Source organism: Pogoniulus pusillus, chromosome 8, assembly GCF_015220805.1.
Source record: "Pogoniulus pusillus isolate bPogPus1 chromosome 8, bPogPus1.pri, whole genome shotgun sequence".
Taxonomy (NCBI): domain Eukaryota; kingdom Metazoa; phylum Chordata; class Aves; order Piciformes; family Lybiidae; genus Pogoniulus; species Pogoniulus pusillus.
This window is the reverse complement of record NC_087271.1, coordinates 6,985,852-7,009,314: the sequence shown is the minus strand read 5'-3', so window position 1 is coordinate 7,009,314 and position 23,463 is coordinate 6,985,852. Positions and strand designations below refer to the sequence as shown.

Sequence of the window (23,463 nt, the reverse complement as noted above, 5' to 3'; positions counted from 1 at the left end):
AAGAAAGCCCCTTCGGCTTACCATAGTTTACAGAAACTATTACACATACTCCATAAACGTTGGCTGGAATTAGCTGTGGAGGTGGTCAACATATTTTACAATGCTTTAGGATTCTGGGAAGCTCAATCAACACTAAAAAATAAGTCACAGAGATTTTATTTGAACTACAGTCACTGAAATTGTTCTGTGGAAAGTGTGCAGCTGTGCTTATACTTAATAGTGTACCTCCCTTGCCTAAAATATTCTGCATTATCACTACAGTTACTTCAAAGTTTGCAACACTAAAAGTGACAAAAGTAGGTCACATTTTGTTTCCTTTTTTTTTAATTATTGTGATTTTAGGGCCAGATCTGGAGTTCAGCATGCACGATGGGACAATCAGAGATCTGGCTTTTATGGAAGGCCCAGAAAGTGGTGGTGCTATTTTAATAAGTGCTGGAGCAGGGGACTGTAATATTTACACAACAGACTGTCAGCGAGGGCAAGGCCTACATGCTCTGAGTGGTCACACTGGTATGTATGTTGTTGCTTCTTGTTCATGCTCTAAAAGTCTCTCTTCTAATAAAGTTATTGAGTTTGAGGGATTTTTTTTTTAATGTCTTGGTGTTTATCATTCTAGCAAGACTTCCCCCCTCCAGATTGCTTATGAGGTGTCTGGTGGGAGGTGGGGAGTGTTTAACAGCCAATGTAGTTAAAAATAATTTAATGGAGAGAGTGTTTGCCTCATTCCAGAGAACATGCAGAGCTGGGTACTGCATTACACTGTTGGCATTTCAGGTCATTCAATGTGAACGTTTTCACAGAATTATAGAATGGTTTAGGTTGGAAGGGACCACAAAGATCATCCAGTCCCAACCCCCTGCCATAGGCAGAGACACCTCCCACTAGAACAGTTTGCTCAAAGCCTCATGCAGCCTGGCCTTGAACACCTCTAGGGTGGAAGCATCCAGTCTCCCTAGGCAACTTGTGCCAGTGTCTCACCACCCTCGCTGCAAAGAACCTTTTTCTAGTTTAAATCTCCCCTCTTCCAGTTTAAATCCATTCCCCCTTGTCCTGTCATTACAAGACCCTGTAAATAGTCCCTCCCCAGCCTTCCTGCAGGCCCCTTTCAGATACTGGAAGGCTACTATATGGTCTTCTCAAAGCCTCCTCTTTTTCAAGCTGAAGAGCCCCAACTCTTGTAGCCTGTCCTCATAGCAGAGGTGCTCCAGCCCTCTGATCATCTTCATGGTCCTCCTCTGGACTCGTTCTAACAGTAGGACGTTTTCAGTAGAACTGTTGAATCTCTGAGTACAGAAATATAATGACAGCTGCAATAGTTCATTAGTCAATTAATGATGCTTAATCAAAGAAGTCTCCTTGTTTATAGGTCACATCTTAGCACTTTATACATGGAGTGGCTGGATGATTGCCTCTGGATCCCAGGACAAGACTGTAAGATTCTGGGATCTGAGAGTGCCAAGCTGTGTTCGTGTTGTGGGAACAACATTTCATGGCACAGGTAAGACTTGCTGTTGTGCTTTCGATCATTCCTGCCTTAAAATGTACTTAAGGATGTTTAAGTAGTATAGAGTGAATGTAGAGGGGAGTAGTGTCACAGACTGGAGGTTTAGCTTTAAAAGAAGAAAGTTCTAAGGATATATGTGTGTTTGGGATATATATTATGAAGTAACATTTCTACTCAAAAATTGTTCAGTTACCTTGTGACCTTCCAACACTTCCAAGTGCAGTAAAACAACACAGAAGATAACTGTTTCAAAATCAAAGGGAAGAGTGGGTAAGAATAGCTTTTGCAAGTTTTCAGTGTACTCTGATCTGCAAAAGGATTCTTAACAACCACTTGGATTGGGATTTGTTTCTTGATTTGGTTTGGGCTAGGGAGGAATTCCTTGCATTACTCTGTTATTTCATAAAGAGTGACTTTCTTTCCTGTCACAGAACAGAGACTTTTTCTCAGGCGGCCGTAATAGTAGCTTTGCTTGCTACCACTCCAGTGTGACCTGTGGTTTCAGAGTTTTAAGTGCTAGAACATTAAATTTTCTTTTTGTAAGGCAGCAGAGGAGCTGAGTGTGTTCACCTTCAAGCCAGCATTCAGTGTTGTTATGCAATGTATTCTCCTAAAAGAACGTTGGCTATTTGCACAAATCTACACAAGTAGCATGTGTATTGTCTGGGGTTTTGTCTCCTGCAGGAAGTGCTGTAGCCTCAGTAGCTGTTGATCCTAGTGGTCGTCTCCTGGCCACAGGACAAGAGGACTCTAGCTGTATGTTGTATGACATTCGAGGAGGAAGAATGGTGCAGAGCTATCATCCTCACGCCAGTGATGTGCGTTCTGTTCGCTTCTCTCCAGGGGCACACTACCTGCTCACGGGATCCTACGATATGAAAATTAAGGTGACAGACTTGCAAGGTAACCACGAAGGATACTAGGTTAATTTTCAATGTTGTGCTTCTAAGGAAGGTGTAAGAGAACTCGGATCAAAGATCAGGTTTCAACTTAAAAGGAGGAAAAAAGGTAGAGCTTTGAAGGATTTGGGACGTAATTAAATGTTAGCTGTGACTGTCCATAACTGGCCAGTTGGTGTTGCTGAGAATGTAAGATACAAATGACATATTTTGGGTTTTTTGGGAGAGAGTCCAGTTATGGCAAAGAAACTAATGAACGCTCTTGCCTGATGAGATGGCCATTGCTTTCAGGCAGCATTTGTAAAAGTGACCCTTGGGAAAAAAGAATAGGGCATAATGCTTATTTTTATTGGGAAGAGTGAAGAGAGAAGATCCAATATTAGAAACATGTGACAGACTTCAACCAATAACTTACTGTGTAAAATTGGGTATTTAAAGTTGTCTAGTAATGCCTTTAAAAAACAAACTCAAAACAGAACATGGGGGCCTGGTGTTATGATCTATGTATGTGAGAAAGAAAGAGCAGGCAGGGCAAGTAAGTTTCAATGAGGTGAAATCCCTTTACTAAGCAAACTAAGGGGGGAAAAAAACGAGCAAAGGAGGAGGGGAAAAAAACTAATACCAAACCACCCACAACTCCAAAGAGCTGGGATAGAAATTAAAGACATTAATGATTTCTGTTCTTCTGCCACAGGGGATCTCACGAAGCAGCTTCCTCTTATGGTTGTGGGAGAGCACAAGGACAAAGTTATTCAGTGCAGATGGCATACACAAGATCTTTCCTTCTTGTCATCTTCTGCAGACAGAACTGTAACCCTTTGGACTTACAACGGGTAAAGTGCAAACAAAGGCAACCTATGCAGCTAAAGCACAGACACCTGAGACTACAGAACTGTAGAAACAAAGTGAAAATAATTAGGCATTGAGAGAGCAGCAGTTGAGCAGGAGAGTGTCTTAGCAAGAGGAGAGGGGCACTTGTCACAGATTTTTCTGGTTTCTAGGAGGTCTTGGTGTTTTTAGTATATTCTTTTGCAGTGCTTTCAGTCTTCCACGTGAACTCATGCTGCTGTGACCTATTGTAGTCGTGTTGCCAAAGTCTATGAGGAGAACTCTGACGTTGTCGATGTGCACTCAGTAACATGAATGACGTGTTTACAGTTTGGTATTAATTGCATTCCTTGGTCTTTGCCTCAATGAGAGTTTTACAGAGAAACTTAAGTTGAACAACACTTTAATGGCGTCTGTGTGAAACTAGTTCCACACATAAACAACTTCCACTGGTTTTTCAGATTTATTGTATTCATCACTTCTCAACAAGAGATCAAATTTTATAACATCTCCACGATTTCAACTTTTTTAGTCAGAAATTCTGAACTTTAAATGTGGCTAGACGGTAACCACGTCCTGATTATGGTCCATTAGGTAGTGTCACTTTTTTCTTTCTTTTCATCTAAACTGGGGGAAATGTTGCTGGTTTTACAAGCTAACATGTTGGAGGGGGGAAAAAGTAAAATATTGAGGTTGGTTGGTTGGTTTGTTTGGGTTTTTTTTCCTGTAGAAGCATACGATATTTTACTTTTTGAATGCAACAGAATACCTCTGTGTATCGTGTACTGTAGAAGAGAACAGATTGGCAGCAGTTGTCACAGTGAGCTGTATAGCTACCAGGTTTTCAAGTGAAAGGGATACCATTGATGCTATAATAGAAACCAGCATGGCTTAAAATGCTGTGTCTGCATGATAACTTAAGAATGGTTTAAATTCCCAGTTCAGAAGCTTCTCTGAATTTTATTTCTTGCACTGTTTATGTATGGGAAGTTGCAGTTTTATTTCTACAAAACTTTAGATTCTAATGTTTATGTATTGTTATATTTTCATATTGTACAGTTTCTTTTACTTTTTAAAATATAAACCTTAAACAGTAGGTTATTTATTTATTTGAACTGCAGTTAAGTTTGGGATTCTCTTGGGTACTAAATTATATGTGCACCGTAGCAAGCATTTTTAACTATCGTATCAAAGTGGAAAGGTAACTTTAGAAGTGTATCTGTGCTATAATCTCAATAAAGACCTCCAACACCTGCAGCTGTCTCATCTGTTAATTTGGACTCTTGGTTGCTTAGTACAACTCTGATACTTACACCATGCATCAAAATCTGGTTTATGCCTAGAAAATAGATTCAGCTCTTTGTTACTCCTTCCAAGCGTCTGACTTGGCAGTGCAGTAGCAAGAGAATAGCACAGAGATGAAAAATGTGTTTCTTTTCAGTACTTAAACACATAGGTCACAGAATCAACCAGGTTGGAAGAGACCTCCGAGATCATCCAGTCCAACCTAGCACCAGTCCTTCCGGTAGGTTAAGGGAAATTAAGAGGTAAGTGTTATAACCATAAAGTCCTCCAGAGACTAGAAGGTCTTGGGGGAGGACAAAGGACATGGTAATTGTTTATTGTATTCTGTTTTCCTGTATCTCCCTATATAAGGGAGTGCACAGACAATTCTCTTCCTTCTCTGCTCCTGATGCATACAAACCACAATCTCATTTTCTGGGGGGGGAGAGAACAGCCTTCTCCTGGTCTTGACTGGAATGCTCATTTTTTGCTAAGCACTGGGCTTGTAGTGGTGTGAGTGGGAGCATTGAGGCCTGGTGGGCTTGGGCCTCCTGTTGGGGTGGGGGTGTGCACTGTGGCCTACTGAGGCTGAGAATAGAGGGATGGATTTTGGCTGGTTGAGGCCCACTAAGGCTTGGTAGGCCCAGGTGGAGAACTTGGGTGAGACAGCTTTTATTTGTATATATTTTTGCTTTGAGCTTTTATATCTTTTGTACTTGTTAAAGGTTAAGCCCTCTGAGGGACTGGAAAGCTGTCTGGAAAACCAGGTGCTCCTGATCCTTCCCAGTGGGGGGTCCCTCCAGGTACAAAGGTTAGCCCACTCCCACTTCTGTCTGCAACCCTATTAAGAGGCAGGTGAATTTGCAGACCTCTGCCTCCTGCCTCGCCTGAGCAGCAGCACCCTTGCTGCACCTGCTTAGCCAGGTGGCCAGCTACAGGTGTGGCTGACCTCCTGCAGTCCACCGTCAGCAATCTCGTTTCACGTGTATATTTTTGTATCTGTTTTCCTTCCCTTTTACCTCTGTAAACTCCCCTACCTTTATTTAAAGTTTGGGGGGGTTAACTTCCACAGCGGAGCAAGACTATTCTTAGGGTTTCTGCTACCCTTTTTACCCCTTCTGCCTAAAATCTTTCATATGAGGAGGAGGAGGAGCAGGGGCAGGCATCCCGTATTTAATTTTGTTCTGTGGGCTTCGGGTCTTCAGGAAGCTCCAAACTTAGTCCTTTTGTAAAATGGTATTTTTTTCCATTTAATTCCCAATTCTATGCAAGTGGTTTTATTCATTCCCTTGGGGGTAAGATACTCTGCAGTCCTTTCGCCCTAGGCAGCTCATGGCTCCAACTTGGGCAATCCTACTGCTGCGTTGGTGGAAAATAGGACTTCTCACTATTGTGTTCCTCCAGTTGTCTGCCTGTGGGCAGAGCGAGGTGTGCTGTTTTGCGGTTGGCACTGCAACCGTTTAAATGTGAGTTTGCTTAAATGAGTCTTACTGCAACTTGTGTCTTGGTGCGGGGAAAAGGTAGTTTTACGTCTGTCTGTCCCAGCCCGGTGTGATGTAGGCGCTGCCAGCTAAGAACAGCTCATTCCCTCTCTAGTACTTAGTAAAGCGAAGTCTTTTTTCCTAGACAACTAAACAAATCCATGCACGGAGCGGGGAAGGGGAGGAGACTAAGCTGGTGGGACTGGGGCTGCTTCCTCTCTGGCAGGTCTGCGTGCTTTGGCGGTACTGCCGCTTCGTCCCGCGGGAGGGCTTTAAAGGCAAGCGTGGTGGTGCGGCTGCTCCACAGCTGCAGCTCTGTGCTCCAGCCTGCCGCCGGGGTAAGCGGTAACGTTTCCCGCGCCCGCGGCCTCCCTGCCCGCGGCGCTTGGCGGCCACAGGCCTGGCTGCGCGAGGCGGGGCCCTGCCCGCCAGCGCCTCTCGCGCCTGAGGGCGAGCGCGGGGCTGAGGCGGGCGGGCGCCGAGCGGAGCTTGGGCGGGCGCGGAGCGGAGCTGGGCTCCTCCGCTGCCTCCGCGGTCGGAACCGCCTCAGCCGCGCCTGGAGAGCGAGGGGCGGACAGGAGGACACTGCCGTGCGAGACCTCTCCCTGGCTGAGAGAGGCCCGGCGATGCGGAGCGGCTCCGGGCCGAGTCAAGACGCCCAGGCTGGCTGCGGCCCTGCAGGTACCGGGCGCTGGGGACGGGAACGTGGGCCGCGGGCGGGCCCGCTCGCTGAGGCCTCGCTGAGGGCGGCGGTGGTGCGGGTGGCGCCGACGGCTTGTGGCGGCCCGGGCGCGTTTTCTGCTATGAAGGGGCGAGGAGGACGGGTGGGAGTGAGGGAAGGCCTGGAAGGCCGCCTGTCTTCTCGGAGCCTGGCGTCAGTGCCCGAGATAAACAAGGCGAAAGCAAAGGTGGGGGTAGCCTCTGGCGTTTTCCCTTTTGTTGCCGCTCCAGCGCTTGCAACGGACCGCCTCTAGCGCCGGTGAGGCTCGGCTGTGCCGCGGAGCGGGCCTGTGCGCGGCTGGGGCTCGGCTGTGCCGCGGAGCGGGCCTGTGCGCGGCTGGTGAGGCTCGGCTGTGCCGCGGAGCGGGCGTGTGCGCGGCTGGGGCTCGGCTGTGCCGCGGAGCGGGCGTGTGCGCGGCTGGGGCTCGGCTGTGCCGCGGAGCGGGCGTGTGCGCGGCTGGTGAGGCTCGGCTGTGCCGCGGAGCGGGCGTGTGCGCGGCTGGTGAGGCTCGGCTGTGCCGCGGAGCGGGCGTGTGCGCGGCTGGTGAGGCTCGGCTGTGCCGCGGAGCGGGCGTGTGCGCGGCTGGGGCTCGGCTGTGCCGCGGAGCGGGCGTGTGCGCGGCTGGTGAGGCTCGGCTGTGCCGCGGAGCGGGCGTGTGCGCGGCTGGGGCTCGGCTGTGCCGCGGAGCGGGCGTGTGCGCGGCTGGAGCTCGGCTGTGCCGCGGAGCGGGCGCTGGCTGCGGCCGCGGGAAGCGGGGCGGGTGGCCTGTCGGAGCAGGTGACTGCGCTGTGGATACGGGCCGAGCAGGGCAGGAACGGTCTCACGACCCCGGCAAGGCGTGCTAGGAGAGCTTCTGCGGTGCCGCATCCTTGTGTTAAAGCCCGGAAAGGTTCCGCCCCGATTTATGCTATTTGTGGCAATTCTGAACTCTGCACTACAGCTGCTGATAACTACAGCAAGCTACATTGATCCGCTTGTACAGTACAGCATAACTGTTGCATATTCGTGCCAGTGTTTTCTTCGAGGGAGAGGGAAGTGAAGTTTCACTTGCTTAATAGAGATACGAGTTTAAAAACGACAAGAGAAGGCGTTTTTCATGTTGTAAAGGGGTTTAAAGTTTTTTTACACGTTGTGTGAGGTTCTGAACTAAATACTTGATTTTTTTTGTTGTCTTTAGCGATACAGGATGCTGTTCCCTTTGGTATTGTGTGCAGTTGTGCTAGTGGGGAGCGGTAAAGCTCCAGATGATGAATGGATTGACCCCACGGATATGCTCAATTACGATGCAGCATCAGGAACAATGAGGAGACCTTACCAGGTAGAAAAAGAAAGAATGCATGAATAAGTGTCTCTTCTAAACGGTCCATTAGCCGCAGTGCTGTTGAAAGTTTGCCCACAAATCGCGACATCAGATTACATTTCGATCTATAAACAGAAAAGTGTTGGTGAGCCCATTGGTGAAATTGCGGAGAAAAAAGTAGCTACCGATACTACTGTAGATAATTAACTCAGGGCCTTTTCCTGACAGGGTTCCTTCTAATAGGGAAACAAACTCCACTTGCTTTCCCAATACCTTCGCAGAGTCAGTTTTGCAGTGCCGGAAGGACGATCAGAGTGGGGATGGAGTGCAGTACTGTAATAAATCCTTGGGGAGAGGCTGAAGTAAGGAAAGCTAGTTTTAACACGGTGAATTGTCTGGGTTGCCTTGTATGAGAGGTGGACTCATGGGATGTACTTTGTTCATCTGATAAATACGTGCACACGTGGCACTGTACATTGTGATTGATTGAACAGGCACTTTTTTGTCATTCTTCACCTTGCAAGTTTGGTTTTGCAGTCTTGAATAATAACTGTTGTAACTCTTCAGAACAGTTTTTATGAAGTTTAAATTCAGACTGCATTAATTCTCTGCATAAAGTTCCTCCATAGCCTCCGCCTGTCCCAAATCCACCAGATAGCATCCTGAAAATTCAGCAGGAAGCTTTGGAGTGTTTCAACTTGCTGCCCAACTGCTTCAGCTTTTGTGAAAAAATACTGGGAGGTTGTTTTTTTTTTTTGTTGCATCCCACAAAAATAGAACCGCATCTTAAGAAAAACATGCTTTGGGTTAATCTATCTTGTTGAGATTTATTTTCTGGTCTGCATTGAGAGATTCGGGGTAGGCAGGCTGTGTGGGCCACTAGAGTCCTCAAAACCAAGCTTTGTACTGGCCCGATTTCAGTGATGTTGCACTTTCTTTTGGAGACCTTTTCAATGCACGTACCTGGTTGTGTGGAAGCACTGCTACAACCAAGTCTGCGCAATTAACAGCAGCAATGGCCTGTTGAAGAGTGAGGAGGGACCATGAAAGGAAGGGCATGCAACCAGACTGAACCTTTGTGTTTACTTTCAGTCTGGCTGGCTGCCTGGCCAGCTGGACTGGGAATTCGTCTGAAAACAGCTCCTTTGCTTGCTAAGTCAGTTTTTAGCCAGTTCGATTATCTAATCTAATGCACTTCGTGGCTTGCCAACACTCAGGAGGGGAAAGGGCAGATGGGGGAGGTTAGGACAAGACTTCACCTTCTGAAGGCAGCATGCATTGGGATAAACTTAAAGCAGTTGATAATATGGAGCCTAAAACAAGAGCAGAGAGGGAGCCAGACTATAACTAGGAGTACAGCAGCAGCAAAGACCAACACTTAGTTTTCAGCTCCTCTGCTTCTTTTAAGGTGATCATTACAGGAGTGTACTATTGCATACTGATTAAATGCTGTGATGCTTTTCTTTTAGGCAAACTATCATGACTCTGAGGATAAGAATACAGATGGAGTCGGTACTGAAAACCTGTCGAGTTGTTCCAGGGAATTAGAATCCTTGCAACAGAAGGTTTGATATGGAACTTCAGATTATTCTCTGGACTTCTGTACTTTCTGATGATGTTGTTCTGAATAGTACAGAACAGGAGAACTGCTGGCTTCATTTGTGAGACACCATGTGTTATGTAGAGGGTTGGAGGTTTTTATTCTTTTTTTTTCCATGTAAATATAATTTAAGGAGAACCAGATCTCTCTTCTTTTTCTGGTCAGTCTGAGGTTTGAATACTAACTGCACTGTTACCAGATCCAAAGTCTCCAGTGCTGACCAGTCCACTAGAAAGCATCATCTTCATTAACTGCATAGGCAGTTTATCTGCTGTGCTAAACACAGGCTTACTGCTAAACTCCAAACATGTGCCTCACTTCATCCTGAGTTTCAGGTGCTGGGAGGGCTGCTTCTGCTTAGAACAAGAAATGCACAGAGTGTCTTCTCATTGCAGATTGAAGATTGTGAGAAGAGGAATGCCAAATCGCACCAGAGCCGCAGCTTTTATATTTTTAAGCGATACTTGAATAAGATTTTAAATGAAGCTGGAAAACTTGGGTTTGTAAGTATCTGAACTGTCACTGAGAGTTAAGTAGAATTAGTATTATTGCTCTAAGCATTTTTTCAGTTACTGAATATTGATTAGTTACTCTGGTGTACTTGAAAAATAAAATGAATGGCAGAGAATTGCAAAGGACAAAATGACAGAGATGTGCGCATGCAGCGTTGCTACTAGTTAGCAGCGTTTGCTTGGAGGGCCACTTGCTCTCTGATCTGTAAAGCATCCAAAGGGAGACCATATCTCTACCTGTTGCTAGACGCAGCTATAGGAATACTCTGCTGAGATAGCAAAATCATAGAATTACCCAGGTTGGAAGAGACCTCCACAGGTCATCTAATCCAACTCCCTGCACTGATCAGGGACATCCTTAACTAGATCAGGTCACCTAGAGCCCTGTCAAGCCTCACCTTGAATATCTCCACCACCCTGATCGTAAAGAACCTGTTCCTAAGGTCCAATCTAAGTAACTCTTCTCTGATTTCAAACTGTTCTATTTCCAAATAATCAGCTTTTAACCATTGTTTTGTTTTTAATGTAGCCTGAGGAGAATGTGGACCATGTCCATTATGATGCTGAGATCATCCTTACAAAGCAGACATACTTGGAGATCCTCAAGTTTCTCAATGAGGAAACGTGGCAGTTAGGTGCTATGGATGATGCACTTAGTGATATTTTGATCAATTTTAAGCCCCATGATTATGAAGCTTGGCACTGGAGATTTGAAGACACTTTTGGAATCGATCTATATAATATGTTTATGGTAAGAGAGTGACTTCTTTTGTTAGGTTTTTAATTGCTGTTTTCTCTAGTTTTTGTGCAAGTCAATGACTATTGCTATTGTAACACCACACATAAAGTGTCTCTTTTCATCATACCTACAGTGAGTCACTCTTGGTTTCACAGTTGCTTAAAGTAGGTAACTATTCAAGTGTTTTATTCCTGTGATCATCCTTTCCTTACTGTGCTTTTGTGTGGGGTGTTTTTTTACTGTGCTTGCTTCTTTTTATCTCCTGTCTTTCATGTGTTATGTGACTCATTAGACTCTAGCACTCTACTGACAGTTTGTGCTTTACAGATTTCCCAGATTTGTCTCTTGTTCAAATAGATGCTGAAGCTGTTGGCTTCTTCAGGAGTTGAAATACATTTATACTGAGACAAGTGTATATTTTAGGTCTAAAAGGTCAGAGGCTTTTCTGACTTCTGTGGAAAAACTCTATAGTGGTGGAGGGGAGAGCATGACTATGTGAAGCTGTCACAGGATATTAGGGGTTGGAAGGGACCCAAGGAGATCGAGTCCAATCCCCCTGCCAGAACAGGACCACACAATCTAGCACAGATCACAGAGGAACGCATCCAGACAGGCCTTGAAAGTCTCCAGGGAAGTAAACTCCGCGACCTCTCTGGGGAGCCTATTCCAGTGTTCTGTGACCCTTACAACTCCCTTGTGTTGACGTGGAACTTCCTGTGCTGCAGCTTACATCCATTGCTCCTTGTCCTATCCCTGGGAGCAAGTGAGCAGAGCTTGTCCCTCCTCTCCTGAACAGCCGTCAGATGTTTATAAACATTTAATCCCATTTCAGTCTTCTCCAGACTAAAAGCCCCAGGTCCCTCAGCCTCTCCTCATAGGGCATGCCCTGCAGTCCCCTAATCATCCTTGTAGCTCTCTGCTGGACCCTCTCCAGCAGATCTCTGTCCCTCTTAAACTGGGGAGCCCACAAATGAATGCAGTATTCAAGATGAGGTCTGACCAGGACAGAGTAGAGGGGAAGGAGAACCTCCCTTGAGCTGCTGGACACTCTCATCTCTATTTACCATCCCATTTTCAAATGCTGAGCTGAGGATTGCTAATGATTTCTGTAAAGGATGCTAGTGAAAACAGAAGCTGGAAGTTGTTTCATATGCACTGGCACTAAGCTTTGGGAAATCCCAGATCTAGAGTCTGAGAGTTTTTTCTTGTTTTCTTTTTCAGATACTCTTGTGTTTAGTGTGTGTTGTGGCTGTAGTAGCTACAGAGCTCTGGACACGTATTCATTGGTTCGTTCAGATAAAACGTGTTATAATAATAAGTTTTCTCATCAGTTCTGCATGGAATTGGGTGTACTTGTATAAGGTAAGTCATTCTGAAATATTAGTGCTTTTAGGCTTCAACATTTACAGTTGCACAATCATAGAACTGTTTATGTTGGAAAACAGTTTTGAGATCAAGTCCAACCACAACCCTAATGGTGTGTGAGGGAGTTAACATATTGAAAGGAACTAAACCTTATGTAAAGCAGTAACTGCCAGCAAAATACAATAAAAGGGATGAGTGCTTTATTGTGCATGCTCACAGGTGTACTAAGTTAAAGAACCAAAGAAACTTTCCCACCTTGTACCCTGCTGCAGAGGAGCACAAAACTCATAAAGCAAGACGTGAATGCTATAGCAGTACGGTAGAAAAGTCTTAGGGAAGTATGTTGTGGGGGACTTTTTTTTCTCTCCAAAGATTCTCTGGCTGAAACCAGTTAATGTGTCAGACTAGAAATAAGTGCTTCATTAATGATGACAGAGTAGCTGACTGTACAACAGTGTTGATTTTAATGAGGAGCAGCTTATGCCACTAGGTCACAGCCTCAGTACAAAACCTTAGTCCTCACATCTTGTCATCAGAATTGAACTGTAGCTGGTTACACCCAGGAGTAGTGGTGTGCTGGAGAGTAGAATGGCTCAGACTGCTGTGCTGAGGACTTAGGCTGTGTCAGTAAAAAATGGCAACTTTTTAGCAGATAGACTTAATTTTTTCTATTTGATTACCAATAGCAAACTGTAAGGCAAAATCATGAGTAGAGGTATTTGTTAGAGGAATTCTTGAAGAAATAAGGGAATGTGTTTTAATGAGTAGCTGCATGGCAGCAGCTGTGCTCAGTCCAGAAACATCTTAGGGAAACTGGCAGTTGCCAGATAATTTTTGCTCTGAACTTCATTTTTGAATGTTGCACTTGGAGCTTTAATTACCCAAAGAGCCATCTGGAGAACAGCTCAGAGATGGCCACATTGGTGAGGTTTAATGCATTCCCTGGAAGTACTTAGAACTTAACTCTGTTAAATGGTTCAGGTACCAAATACAGATCTACCTGGGTAATTATCCCAAACCAAGAGCAAACACCATTCATTGTTAGCTGGGGTGCACAGCTGCAGGGACAGAGGCGTTCTGTGCCCAGCTCCACCTTGGTTGCTGTTTCACATGTACCCCTCTCCTGCAGCAGGCCTTTGCACGGCATCAAGCGGACATTGCAAAAATGGAGCAGTTCGATAACGTCTGTGCTGAGAAGTTGGACTGGAGGGACAGTCTCATTGGTAAGGACTTGTTTCTTTGCTTTGTCATGGTCACAGCATAATGTCTAATACTCTTATTTCTTTGAGTACTGCACTGAATTTTCTTCAGCAACAAATGATTCAGTGTTTTAAACTCTTTCTGATCCACAAGACTCATTTTTTTTCCTGGGCTTTTGGAGGGTGAGCTGAACACAAAATTCTTCCTTGTATATCAACCCCTGAATGCTTCCCCAGCTCCAGTGCTCCAAGACCATTCCGTGTCATTTATAGAAGTGACGAGGGCAGAGTTCAAGAAAACATTTTGGGGTTGGGGGGTTTTTAATTCTTCCATCTGCCAGGCTTGCAAATACAGTGGGCTTCAGGATGTATTATCTGGAACTGTTTACCACTTTTACAGAGAAGGCTGATTTGTTTTTCATTGGTTGTCATTTGTTTTCCAGTGCTGTAGTGGGGAGACAAACAATAGCTGCTCCTCCTTGGTGCTTGTTACTTCCCTTCATATATACCGATGTCTGTCTAGATAGATATATTCCCACTATCTGCTTTTTACTAAAATAGTTCCTTGAAACCTGGCAAGCAGGATATACTTTTTTAGTCCACTTGCAGCCTGGCTGATAAGTGGTAACACTCAGAATTACTTGGTTTAGTAGGTATAGACAAAACAGCTGCTAATTTCCACAGACCAGACCTTTCTTCTGAGGCTCCTAGGGACTGAGGTTATCTCATAAAAGCACTTTGACTAAGCCTGGAGAAAAACTCCGTCTCTCCTCTTTCTTTCCAGCCTCCATGGCCTTGCTGCATCCCCATGACTGGGTAAACTGCACTCCCACGCTAGTTCAGTTATGGTTCACAGCTCAGATTGTTTTTTTTATATCTGGAAGAGGTGTCTTCCATCTATAATTGAAATTCTACTTTCTGTAGTACTACACTGTCATAAAATCTGTGTATTTTACAGTAGTGAAAATGTCTCTGCTTTGACTACAGAGTGGCTCACAAGTAAATGGACATTGCAGGATGATCCCTGTCAGAAGTACTATGAAACTCTACTAGTAAATCCTGTTTGGTTGGTTCCACCGACAAAGGTATCTGCCAGGTGTGAAGAGACTGCTCCTGTTTTGTGTTTGTAGCCAGTGATGCCAATATTGTTCTGTTTGTTTGCTTCTAGGCACTGGCAATCACTATCACCAACTTTGTAACTGAGCCGTTGAAGCACGTAGGAGAAGGTGTTGGTGAATTCATCAAAGCACTCATGAAGGAGATACCATTCATTTTGCAGATTCCAGTGCTGATTATGATGACTCTGGCTGTAGTGGTTTGTATATATCTATCTTACATTTTTAAGCTCGGGTTTGTTATATATTACAGTTCTTTATTTTTAAGGGTAAGGGTCTATTGTTATGTAATTGTACTACTGAACAGAGCTCTTAGCACAGGTGAAGTTATTTCTATAAGGGAATGTTTCCTGATGCAAATCTCTGTAGTAGAGTTTAGAAATAAGCCAGGTGTGTTTGTATTAGACACACTTCTCCAGTCCTCAACTAGAATAAACCAGCATTAAACTGCTTAAAATCCTAGACTCTGCCAGCTTACTGCAGCTTAGTTCCCTGTTTCTTTGTGTTGTTATGCAGTGATGGATATAATTGGTAGACAAAAGCCTTGAGTTAGAGCTTTCAACATCTTTATTGTAGTACCAAAGATGAACTACATCCAGCCTGGCAGTTCCTGTGGTCTGCAGAAAACTCAGATTTTACTGGAGCCATTCTGCTGGCCTGAGTTTTTGGTTTGGTGCGTGAGAACTCCTGGGCTACCAGCTGTTTGGTATTTACTTTTGTTTTGTTGGGTTGTTTTCCCCAGGCTTTCTTCTATGGTGCAGGATCATCAGTGTCGATGTTAGGATACTTGACCTCTCAGCGGAGAAGTCTCCCTCCACCTGACAGTCACCAGGAGAAAATAGACGTTGGCCCATATGAGAGGAGTAAACCAGATGGCCACTATCTGCAGGAGATTCCTTATGTTTACAGAGTACCCCATGACAGAGGAGATGCTTCTGTGAGACCAGGAAATGGCAGAAGTCCTGACATCCTTCAGACAGGGCCTGAGCCACACACGCAAGTACAAGAGTCTCGCAAACCAGAACCTGGTGTACGTTAGTCCTGGTGCTCTGAGCTGGGATTAAATGTAGTAAGATTTCAATGTCTGTTGCTAGAACATGTCTAAACAGTGAGCTTAACCCAAATCCTGCAGAAAGAGGAGTTAAGGAAGTACCTGTTCCTCTATAGAACACTTTGATAGAGGTGTCTTGAAGGTGTGTTGTGCTGCAAAAAGTACTCTGCAGTGGCCAACTGTGGCAGGAAATGGCACTGAATTTATAACTCTTTGTAATGAAGACTTAAGTAACTTATGTTTTGAGAGATCAGTGCTTAGATCACCCTGGGCAAGATGATTACGTTTTAGGAGAAAGGCAGGAGGAAATAAGCAGTGCTGATATTTCTGAGTATTTTACTGAAAAGCAGGATTTTGCTCTAGGTTGTTTTTTTAACATGTCCTGTTTTCTCTGTGAAAGGAAGATAGTAATGCTTTGGGGGAGTTCTGATAGTAATGCTTTGGGGGAGTTCTGATAGTAATGCTTTGGGGGAGTTCTGATAGTAATGCTTTGGGGGAGTTCTGATAGTAATGCTTTGGGGGAGTTCTGATAGTAATGCTTTGGGGGAGTTCTGATAGTAATGCTTTGGGGGAGTTCTGATAGTAATGCTTTGGGGGAGTTCTGATAGTAATGCTTTGGGGGAGTTCTGATAGTAATGCTTTGGGGGAGTTCTGCCCCTTGAGTTGAGATGCACCTGATGCAAAAAATGCCATTGCATTTGGGTTGGTTGGGTGATTAATAGCTGCTTGTTCATTTTTACAGAACAGATGGCACACTGAGCCCAAAGTCTGTAGACTAGAAACTATCACAGCTGAAAACCTTACTGAAGAACAAGCATTTGAGCAGCAGAAGCAGGAGACAGGCAAAGCAGAGCAAGAAACTGAAGCAAGTTCTGATCCTAATAAGAAGCCTGAAGGGGAAAGTTACACAGTGGAACCACGTGAAGAGAAGAAAACCAAGATTTCACATGACTCACGGGAAGGAGACTAAGGAAGCCCCAAGCCCTGCTGTAAGTTCTCTCTAATCTTTAGTAGTCACACAGTTGCTAGCTCTGTTCTATCTCTCAAATGGAGAGTGCTCAGAGCATGGGTAGGCACAGCTGTAAGGTGTGAGGACTTCAAAAACTGAGAGGCTGAGTATGCATCGTGTTTCTGGAATTACACAGGTAAAGCTGGCCAAGAAAACAGGCTTGGGGGTGTTGCTGCTTGTCTGAAGTCTAGTTTGTCTAATGAGCAGTGTGTAAAACTAGGTAGTTTGTGGTGGAAAAGCACTGACACTCTGACGTAGCTTATGGAAGCCTAAATCAGGTAACTGGCAAACAGCGAGACTCGTGTTATTCATCTAAGGTTAACTGCAGCTGAGGTAAAAGTCTTAGGATTACTTTTTTATTTAAATGCCTTAAAAATCAGTTTTAAGTAGGATGGCTGCTGGGCAGCACATTTCTAGGACAGCTTGATGATTTTCTTCTAGTTTAGTATTTTTCAGGGGACAGAGAAGCTGATAAATCAAATGTGGTTTTATGATGATCGAAAGCTGAACAGGGACTAGGAAGCACTAAGCAAAAGTACAGAATGAAGATGACAATGAACTGATGGTAAAACATGGTTTGGAAGAGTAGTTTGTCAGTTCTTAAGAGTAGAAAGAGGACAGTTTCAGCAGAAATCAAAGTTACAAGAGAATCTTGTAAACATTACTAACTGTAAAATTGTTTTGAGTTCCCTGGAGCCTGTTTCATGAATCTTACAATGCCATTTTACTCTGAATCTAAAATGAAGTTGTAGCTTCTTCTCTGGGGCTAATACAGTTCAACTAAAAATTGACATAATTTATAATTGCCTAAACAAATTTCCAGCTTCATTAACATCAGTGGCTTCAAACACAAGATATCTCCACTTAGACCAACAGGAAGCTCTCAGGATTTCCAAGAGTTACCCCAGCATAGCACATCCTTATCAAGCAGAGGAGAAGCAATTGAAGCCTAGCTGACTGCAGGAATTACCTGAGGACTGGGGTAGTCCCTGCCAGGTACCTACCATCCATACAATTCACTGCTGCATGGACTACTTACTGCTGGTGGTGGACATTTGCCACACAAGCTATAGAACAGCACTGGCAGCTCTTACTTAAAAGCAAGTAGATCTTCATTCAGCAGTTTCCTGCTAATCAAACCACAGTGAGTAACACATGAAACTCTTAATAATACCCAGAAGATTTAAAAAAAACTATTTAATGGTACAGGTAGGCCTAAGGTTGGATTTTTAAAGATAAAAATCACCTGCAGAAACAGTTTGGAAGAAACAAAGACTAAGTATTGAAGCTATTTCTCTCTCTCTTTTATTAAAAAAAAAAAAGTATAAAAGCAAACATCCTTTTTGCAGGGTGATAAAAAATAATCAGGTGTTGTCTAAAAAGAACAATACGAATTTAGGTCCTGCACTTGTGGATTCTGGCTGCATCACCTCAGCACTGAGAATTCCTTGTCAGGAAACAATCTGTATTAATATTCATAGACTAGAGGGACTAGATGGGTATCTCAAGACACTGCTAGAAGCAGCTGCCAGCAGCTCTAGCTATCACTCAAGAGTGCAGTGCTGCTGCTATTTATACCAAAAAAATCATTAGAAAGGGGACAAAAGGGTTAAGTGCAGTTCTGTAAAAAAGCAGTGTCTCTTTTTCCTGCAAACAAATGATAGCCAAGATGCTGCTGTACAGTACACACCACACCACCTTCTTCCTTCAGCTAGAACTTGGTTCCTTTATAGCTGATGGTAAATGGACTCTCTGTTCATCCATTCTCTTAGCTTGTGATCGCAAAATTAGGCTGAAAAAATCCTCATCTGGTACAGTTGGTCCCTTTGCAGATGATGGAGGAGCACATCTTTGATCGTCCAGTCTGGAACCCTAAAAGAGACCAAGCGATAAAGCTTTATAGCTACAGGAACAAGTGACCAATGCACACAAAAAAATGAAAAGCTTTTGTTTTCAGGTGTAAAGCTCTTACAGGGATTGAATGTGTAAACTTGGTGGCAAGTTAAACTTCCCAGATGAAATTATTAGAAGTCTAAAGGTGGCTAAACCAGGACATGGTATTGCATCCAGCTGATGAGCAGTGGCACTGCAACCTCGCTTCCTCCCAAGCTAACATTTCTCCTTACCTTGTGGAGAACTCCATAGCCGAGGTCTTTTCTTCTTGGCCTAATTGGTAGAGCATGGTCACTGTAACTGACCACCAGCCAGCTCACTTGTACATTGCAGTGAATGATTATGTAACATGATTGTAAGGATGATCACTGTCATCACTAAACCTTTGATACTGAAATCTCCTCTGTGATAAGACTCCTGCCTTTGTAGACAGGTAAGCTCTTTCTTCTCATTGTACATGGGTCTTTTCATAGCCCCACTCGTTATCCTTCACTTTGCCAGCATCTGTTACTTCAATGGCTAATGTGAGATGAATACCAAAATGCACGGTTTTTCCAGCATTATCCAGTGTCTGGTAGTGGGAATTTTTGGTTCTTCCTTCTCTGCCCAATCAATTTGTGCCATCAAACATAGGGAACAAGGTGGCTCTCTTAAAGAACCTGAATAGAATGTACAAGTCAAATCCCCATCTAAAGTCTGAATAAGTAGTGTAAAAAAATCCTTACCTGGCATTTGACCAATATGTCGAAGAAGTCCTCGTCGAGTTCTCTGTTGCTGCTGGCCATGAGGTGACCCAGGACTGAGTGGCTGTTGTGTTGGTTCAGACGAAGCCCAGGGAGATTAGTGAAGCTGGCACGTTGGTCATCCAGGCGGCGGCTCTGCGAGCTGGCCAGCAGGTCAAGAAATTCATCTGTGTGGGGTGAGACCACAGAAGTAGAAAAGGCTGGGGAGAAGGAAGGAAAGAGATTAGCCTGGACAAGAACTCCTTTCCAGAGTAAGTCTGTACACAAATAGATTGTACAGCTGGTATTTGGCAGGAACTGAAATCGGGTACAGATTTTAGTTCTGGAAAATTACATTTTCTCATTGTTTTAGGTGGAGTAGAGGGTGTGGTCATGGAAGCAGCTGAGAATCTGGTCCTCTCCTGGAAGAAGCACCTCTGATCATCCATCCTGTTGCTCTGGAATCGGCTCAGTAGATCAAAAAACCCTTCATCTGCCATTGTCTCTCGACTGTTTTTCTGAAGAGGAGAGAAGAGTTAAGGGTATTTTTAACTCAAGAGGCTCTGGAACTAGGACAACTGCATCAGTTTCATTCCAGTAACATTTGGCATTTGCATAGCTGAAATCCATTAAAAAACAATCATCCATTTCTGTGCACAAAGAAGTATCGTAGAAGGAAATGCCAATAATACAACAAGCATTTTGCAAGGTAAAATATGTGAGAAATGTTCCCTGCTCTGAACAGAAAGAGGGAGTGCCCTGCTTAGTACAGGTGCAGTAACTCCTCCTCAGCCATCAAGCCACCAAAAACTCAGCTGCCCATGACAGAAGGAAACAGGAACAGCAATGAACAGGTTCCATTATCTCCTCAGGGCTATAGTCAAAAGCAGTTCTCCCAGCTAGATCAAGTGACTCAGTTCCTTTAGTTTTACCTGACTTCTGTCATGAGTGCAATAACCTAAATGATATTAAGCATCTCCTACTGTCTAAAATAAAAATAACCCTTTTTTGATTCAGAGTTTGGGGAAGGAGGGTCTAGAAGAAACTAGGAACAAAAGGTATCTACGACCTGAACTTCAAGTTTGGAAAACCCAGCAGAGAAAGAAGTGTTCCAGTTTAGGAAAACCTTGAAGAGAATGGCAAATTCTGCATGGGTTTACAGAGCCACAGTGTAAAGCTGAAGTGGACAGCTGCAGGAATGTGTTCTCCATAATTATGACCAGACAAATACTAGTAAAAGCTGTGGTCTGCACAGTTCACCAAACCTACCCTCTGAGAGTTGGGAAGTCGATGCTCAATGGAGTTGCTGGCATCCTGCAGGACCTTGGACGTGCTGCCCATTTTGTACTTTTTGCCTTTCAGTCGGTTTACAAAATGCAGCTTTGCTGAAGGTTTGGCAACCAGCGGCTTCTGTTTAGCAAGAATCTCACTGTTCCAGTTCTGAACCTAAAAAAAGAGAGTCATGAAATTAAGCCTTCTGATTCTAATTACCTGCACTGCTACCTCTTCCTTGCTGCTGCTTTTCCTCCCAGAAGGAAGCAGCTTGTATCTTACTTATTCTGGTTGCAGTCTTTTGACTTATGATGAAGCTTTTGTTACAGGAAGCAGGTTACTGCTGTTGGTAATCAGTCTTAAAAATGGAGCTGTAGTCTAAAACCTAGTTAATTAAAATGTGGTCAGGGACTGTATTTTATCAAACATGGTAAATGCTTCCTTGCTACCTGCAATGCAGGAAATGTTCAGGTGAAGGCTAACATGCAAACACAGCTGGCATTTTCCACCCAGCATTCCCACTTGGGAAGAGGAGAATAATCCACAGATCTACAGAGGGTTAGAGCAAAACAAATCCTCTTTCAACCCTCGGTATCCAACTGGCCTTCGCTAAACTCCTTGGTACACAGAATTTCTTAGTAAAGACTGAAAAGGAAGAAGGAGGAGAAGGCCACCACAAAAGCATTTCACTAAAGAACAGACTGGCTACCTTTATCAAGTAAGTCACCTTCCAAAATAAACAGTTACCCTCAAAATCAACAGCTTTACCTACAGTTCACAAACTCTACAATAATTACACAAAGCCCCTTTTTGTGAACATGAAAACTGGTTGCTGTTTAAAGGCTTATTTGGGATCATGAGAGAGATTCCAACTCCTAGAAAGCAGTACTGGTGTCTCATGTTCTGTGTACATCAAAGACATTTATGGAATGAGTTTTCAGAGTCTCTTAAGTGAAAAGCTAAGCTGCAATATTAGGTTAATACTTTATTACACTAAAATGCTTCATGTGGATTTTGTATTTAGGGCACAGACTATCACAGGCTATATAAATACAAAGATACAACAGCTAAATAGATTGAGGAGACTAAGAGAATAGAGCTGATACTGGCCAAAAGCTTAGGGGTTCCCTACTGGGGAAGGACTCTGGACTAAGCAAACATAGAATCTTTTAAAGTCAGGCTCCTGAGCATTGCTGTTAACTTCAGCTGTTCCAACTGCCAAAATAGGAGCTTTGGGATGAAGTTTCCTATTGGATAAACAATGGCAGGCTTTGCATCCCTTGAAGAAACAGGAATTAGATACCCTAGTACAGAGCAGACAATAAGCATTGTACAACTGACAGCTCATCAGTGAAAGGCAGACAGAACCTAAAGGAAATCTCTCAAAGATCGGTAAGAGGATTTTAATTGGAAACTTGCAGCTCCAAGAGAGTTTTTTGAGCCTGGGGAGAAGTTACTTAACTGCTCTGAGTCAGTTTAGGCCTCCTTACTGAACCCCTAACGGCTTGCTGGAAATGCCAAAGTGTAAAACACAACAATATGTATTTGAAGTGCCCATAAAATGACTGCAACCAAAGAAAAAGGTTCAGAACAGCTGAGCATAGGAACTTCACTCTGAATCACTGCCATGCTGCACCTGGAAAAAACACTTTTAAGGAGGGCATGAAAGGAATTCCTTGCATGCACTACAGGACCCCATTCTTTCCTATTTGTAAGGAGACTAACGCAAGCTTTCCACACACCACTGCAACTATTATACATATAAGATGCTGACTGATGCCTACATGATGAAAGTGTTAGTTGTTTTCTAGAATTATTAGACCTGCTTTTACCTGACTCTTAATTAAAGAGGACATGAATGATATATCAGCCCTCTGCTGAGTTCTTTCAAAGTAGAGAACTTGAGACTATTCCTAACTGGTCCAAGTTAAACCCTTAGAATCATTTCATTGCAACCTCCCCAGCAGAAAATGAAGGAAGTGCCAACCTTTTCTGGTGTTAATTTCATAAGTTCCATGTTCTCCATACTGTGGCGGCGTCCTACTCTTGGTCTAGTACCTTCAAAGAAGAATAAAGTTCAGCTTTTTATCATTAAGGTTTTTTGTGTCGCCTGCAAAGCTGTGGCTGTACTGACATGAGGTCCAAGGTACAGCGATTCCAAGTTCTAAACCGAGGCAGTTTAAAACACCAGCAGAGAATAAATAACAGCTACTAAAAGCAGCCTTCAAGACTACGCTCATCTAAGCTACCTAAGTTGCTGTTTTGGGACACAGAGGACCATGGATCTTTGAACAGAAGAACATCCAGTGGAGTGAGTATCACTAAGAAGGTAGAAGAATGAGAAGAGACCATCTGAAAGCAAATGGAAATCTCTCACATAATAACAAAAGGAGCTAAAGGGGGCCATTACTGCAAAACTAACCTTTTATCTGCTGCAGGGGTGGGGGGAATCCTGCACACTCCTCTGTAGTTGGAAAACAATGCAAACAATAGATTCTTTTGTCTGTCCCCTGTTAGAAAGCATTCCAGAAACTGGCACATACCGTTCAAGCTGTTATCTGCCATGTGGCTTTCTGACATCATGGAGGTGTTTGTGCTGTAGCTTAACCCGAGAACCATTTGAAGATCTGAGAGATTAAGTCTAGCAGTGAGTTCCCCACTCCTGTCTCCTACCTGCAAACAAAGGAAGGAGCAGCTGTTAGTGTAACATAAAAATACACCTGTGTAAATACAAAGCAAACCTTGTCCCCCAGACTTCTGTGAGAAGATGACTGACAAGGTTTTCCTGGTTGAAAACAGAATCATCTTTCCAATGAAGTATGTAACAACCAAAAGGTACATAACCAAGTCTGAAAGAACCTCTGCTAGGTTACTGAGTTCTGTGCTGACATTATCAGAGGTGGCATAAGAACTAAGGAGCTCGTTGCTCAGAAATCAGACTTCATTCCAGTATTCACATACATGGG

The 23,463-nt window shown here is 43.9% G+C and overlaps 3 protein-coding genes across 8 annotated transcripts in view; 2 read left to right on the top strand and 1 right to left on the bottom strand.

Annotated features, from left to right (window-relative positions):
- Nucleotides 1-4,491, top strand: part of WDR47 (WD repeat domain 47) — a 28,118-nt gene extending 23,627 nt beyond the window's left edge. For 2 of the 3 annotated variants that reach the window (XM_064147116.1, XM_064147115.1), the window contains exons 12-15: nucleotides 343-513; nucleotides 1,370-1,501; nucleotides 2,192-2,410; nucleotides 3,101-4,491. In XM_064147116.1, the coding sequence (XP_064003186.1) occupies nucleotides 343-513; nucleotides 1,370-1,501; nucleotides 2,192-2,410; nucleotides 3,101-3,243 (665 nt within the window). In that variant the 3' untranslated portion in view covers nucleotides 3,244-4,491. The remainder of the gene's footprint in view (nucleotides 1-342; nucleotides 514-1,369; nucleotides 1,502-2,191; nucleotides 2,411-3,100) is intronic. The other variant, XM_064147117.1, reaches the window with a different exon arrangement.
- Nucleotides 4,492-6,221: 1,730 nt separating this feature from the next.
- CLCC1 (chloride channel CLIC like 1) lies at nucleotides 6,222-22,592 on the top strand. 4 transcript variants are annotated; one of them, XM_064147112.1, is made up of 12 exons: nucleotides 6,225-6,680; nucleotides 7,898-8,038; nucleotides 9,490-9,585; nucleotides 10,016-10,123; nucleotides 10,662-10,883; nucleotides 12,093-12,233; nucleotides 13,369-13,459; nucleotides 14,423-14,520; nucleotides 14,604-14,750; nucleotides 15,293-15,580; nucleotides 16,344-16,590; nucleotides 19,599-22,592. In XM_064147112.1, the coding sequence occupies exons 2-11, from the start codon at nucleotides 7,907-7,909 to the stop codon at nucleotides 16,569-16,571; spliced, it is 1,551 nt and encodes a 516-aa protein (XP_064003182.1). In that variant the 5' UTR covers nucleotides 6,225-6,680; nucleotides 7,898-7,906; the 3' UTR covers nucleotides 16,572-16,590; nucleotides 19,599-22,592. The 4 variants fall into 4 exon arrangements, with proteins under 4 accessions (XP_064003183.1, XP_064003182.1, XP_064003181.1 ...); XM_064147111.1 differs by having other exon boundaries at nucleotides 13,366-13,459; nucleotides 17,434-22,592; XM_064147110.1 differs by having other exon boundaries at nucleotides 6,367-6,680; nucleotides 13,366-13,459.
- GPSM2 (G protein signaling modulator 2) overlaps nucleotides 17,893-23,463 on the bottom strand; it is a 26,648-nt gene continuing 21,077 nt past the window's right edge. Inside the window, exons 10-15 of the mRNA XM_064147109.1 lie at nucleotides 23,041-23,170; nucleotides 22,485-22,555; nucleotides 20,495-20,671; nucleotides 19,581-19,743; nucleotides 19,229-19,446; nucleotides 17,893-18,482 (exon numbers count right to left, since the gene is read on the bottom strand). Of these exons, the coding sequence (XP_064003179.1) occupies nucleotides 18,318-18,482; nucleotides 19,229-19,446; nucleotides 19,581-19,743; nucleotides 20,495-20,671; nucleotides 22,485-22,555; nucleotides 23,041-23,170 (924 nt within the window). The 3' untranslated portion in view covers nucleotides 17,893-18,317. The remainder of the gene's footprint in view (nucleotides 18,483-19,228; nucleotides 19,447-19,580; nucleotides 19,744-20,494; nucleotides 20,672-22,484; nucleotides 22,556-23,040; nucleotides 23,171-23,463) is intronic.

What these genes read in the sequence shown, in the direction of transcription:
- CLCC1 (XM_064147111.1), top strand. Translation starts at nt 7,907, where the DNA reads ATGCTGTTCCCTTTGGTATTGTGTGCAGTTGTGCTAGTGGGGAGCGGT. An exon ending in GGTTGGTTCCACCGACAAAG is followed by an intron (nt 14,521 to 14,603) that starts GTATCTGCCAGG and finishes GTTTGCTTCTAG; the next exon opens with GCACTGGCAATCACTATCAC. An exon ending in TGATGACTCTGGCTGTAGTG is followed by an intron (nt 14,751 to 15,292) that starts GTTTGTATATAT and finishes TGTTTTCCCCAG; the next exon opens with GCTTTCTTCTATGGTGCAGG.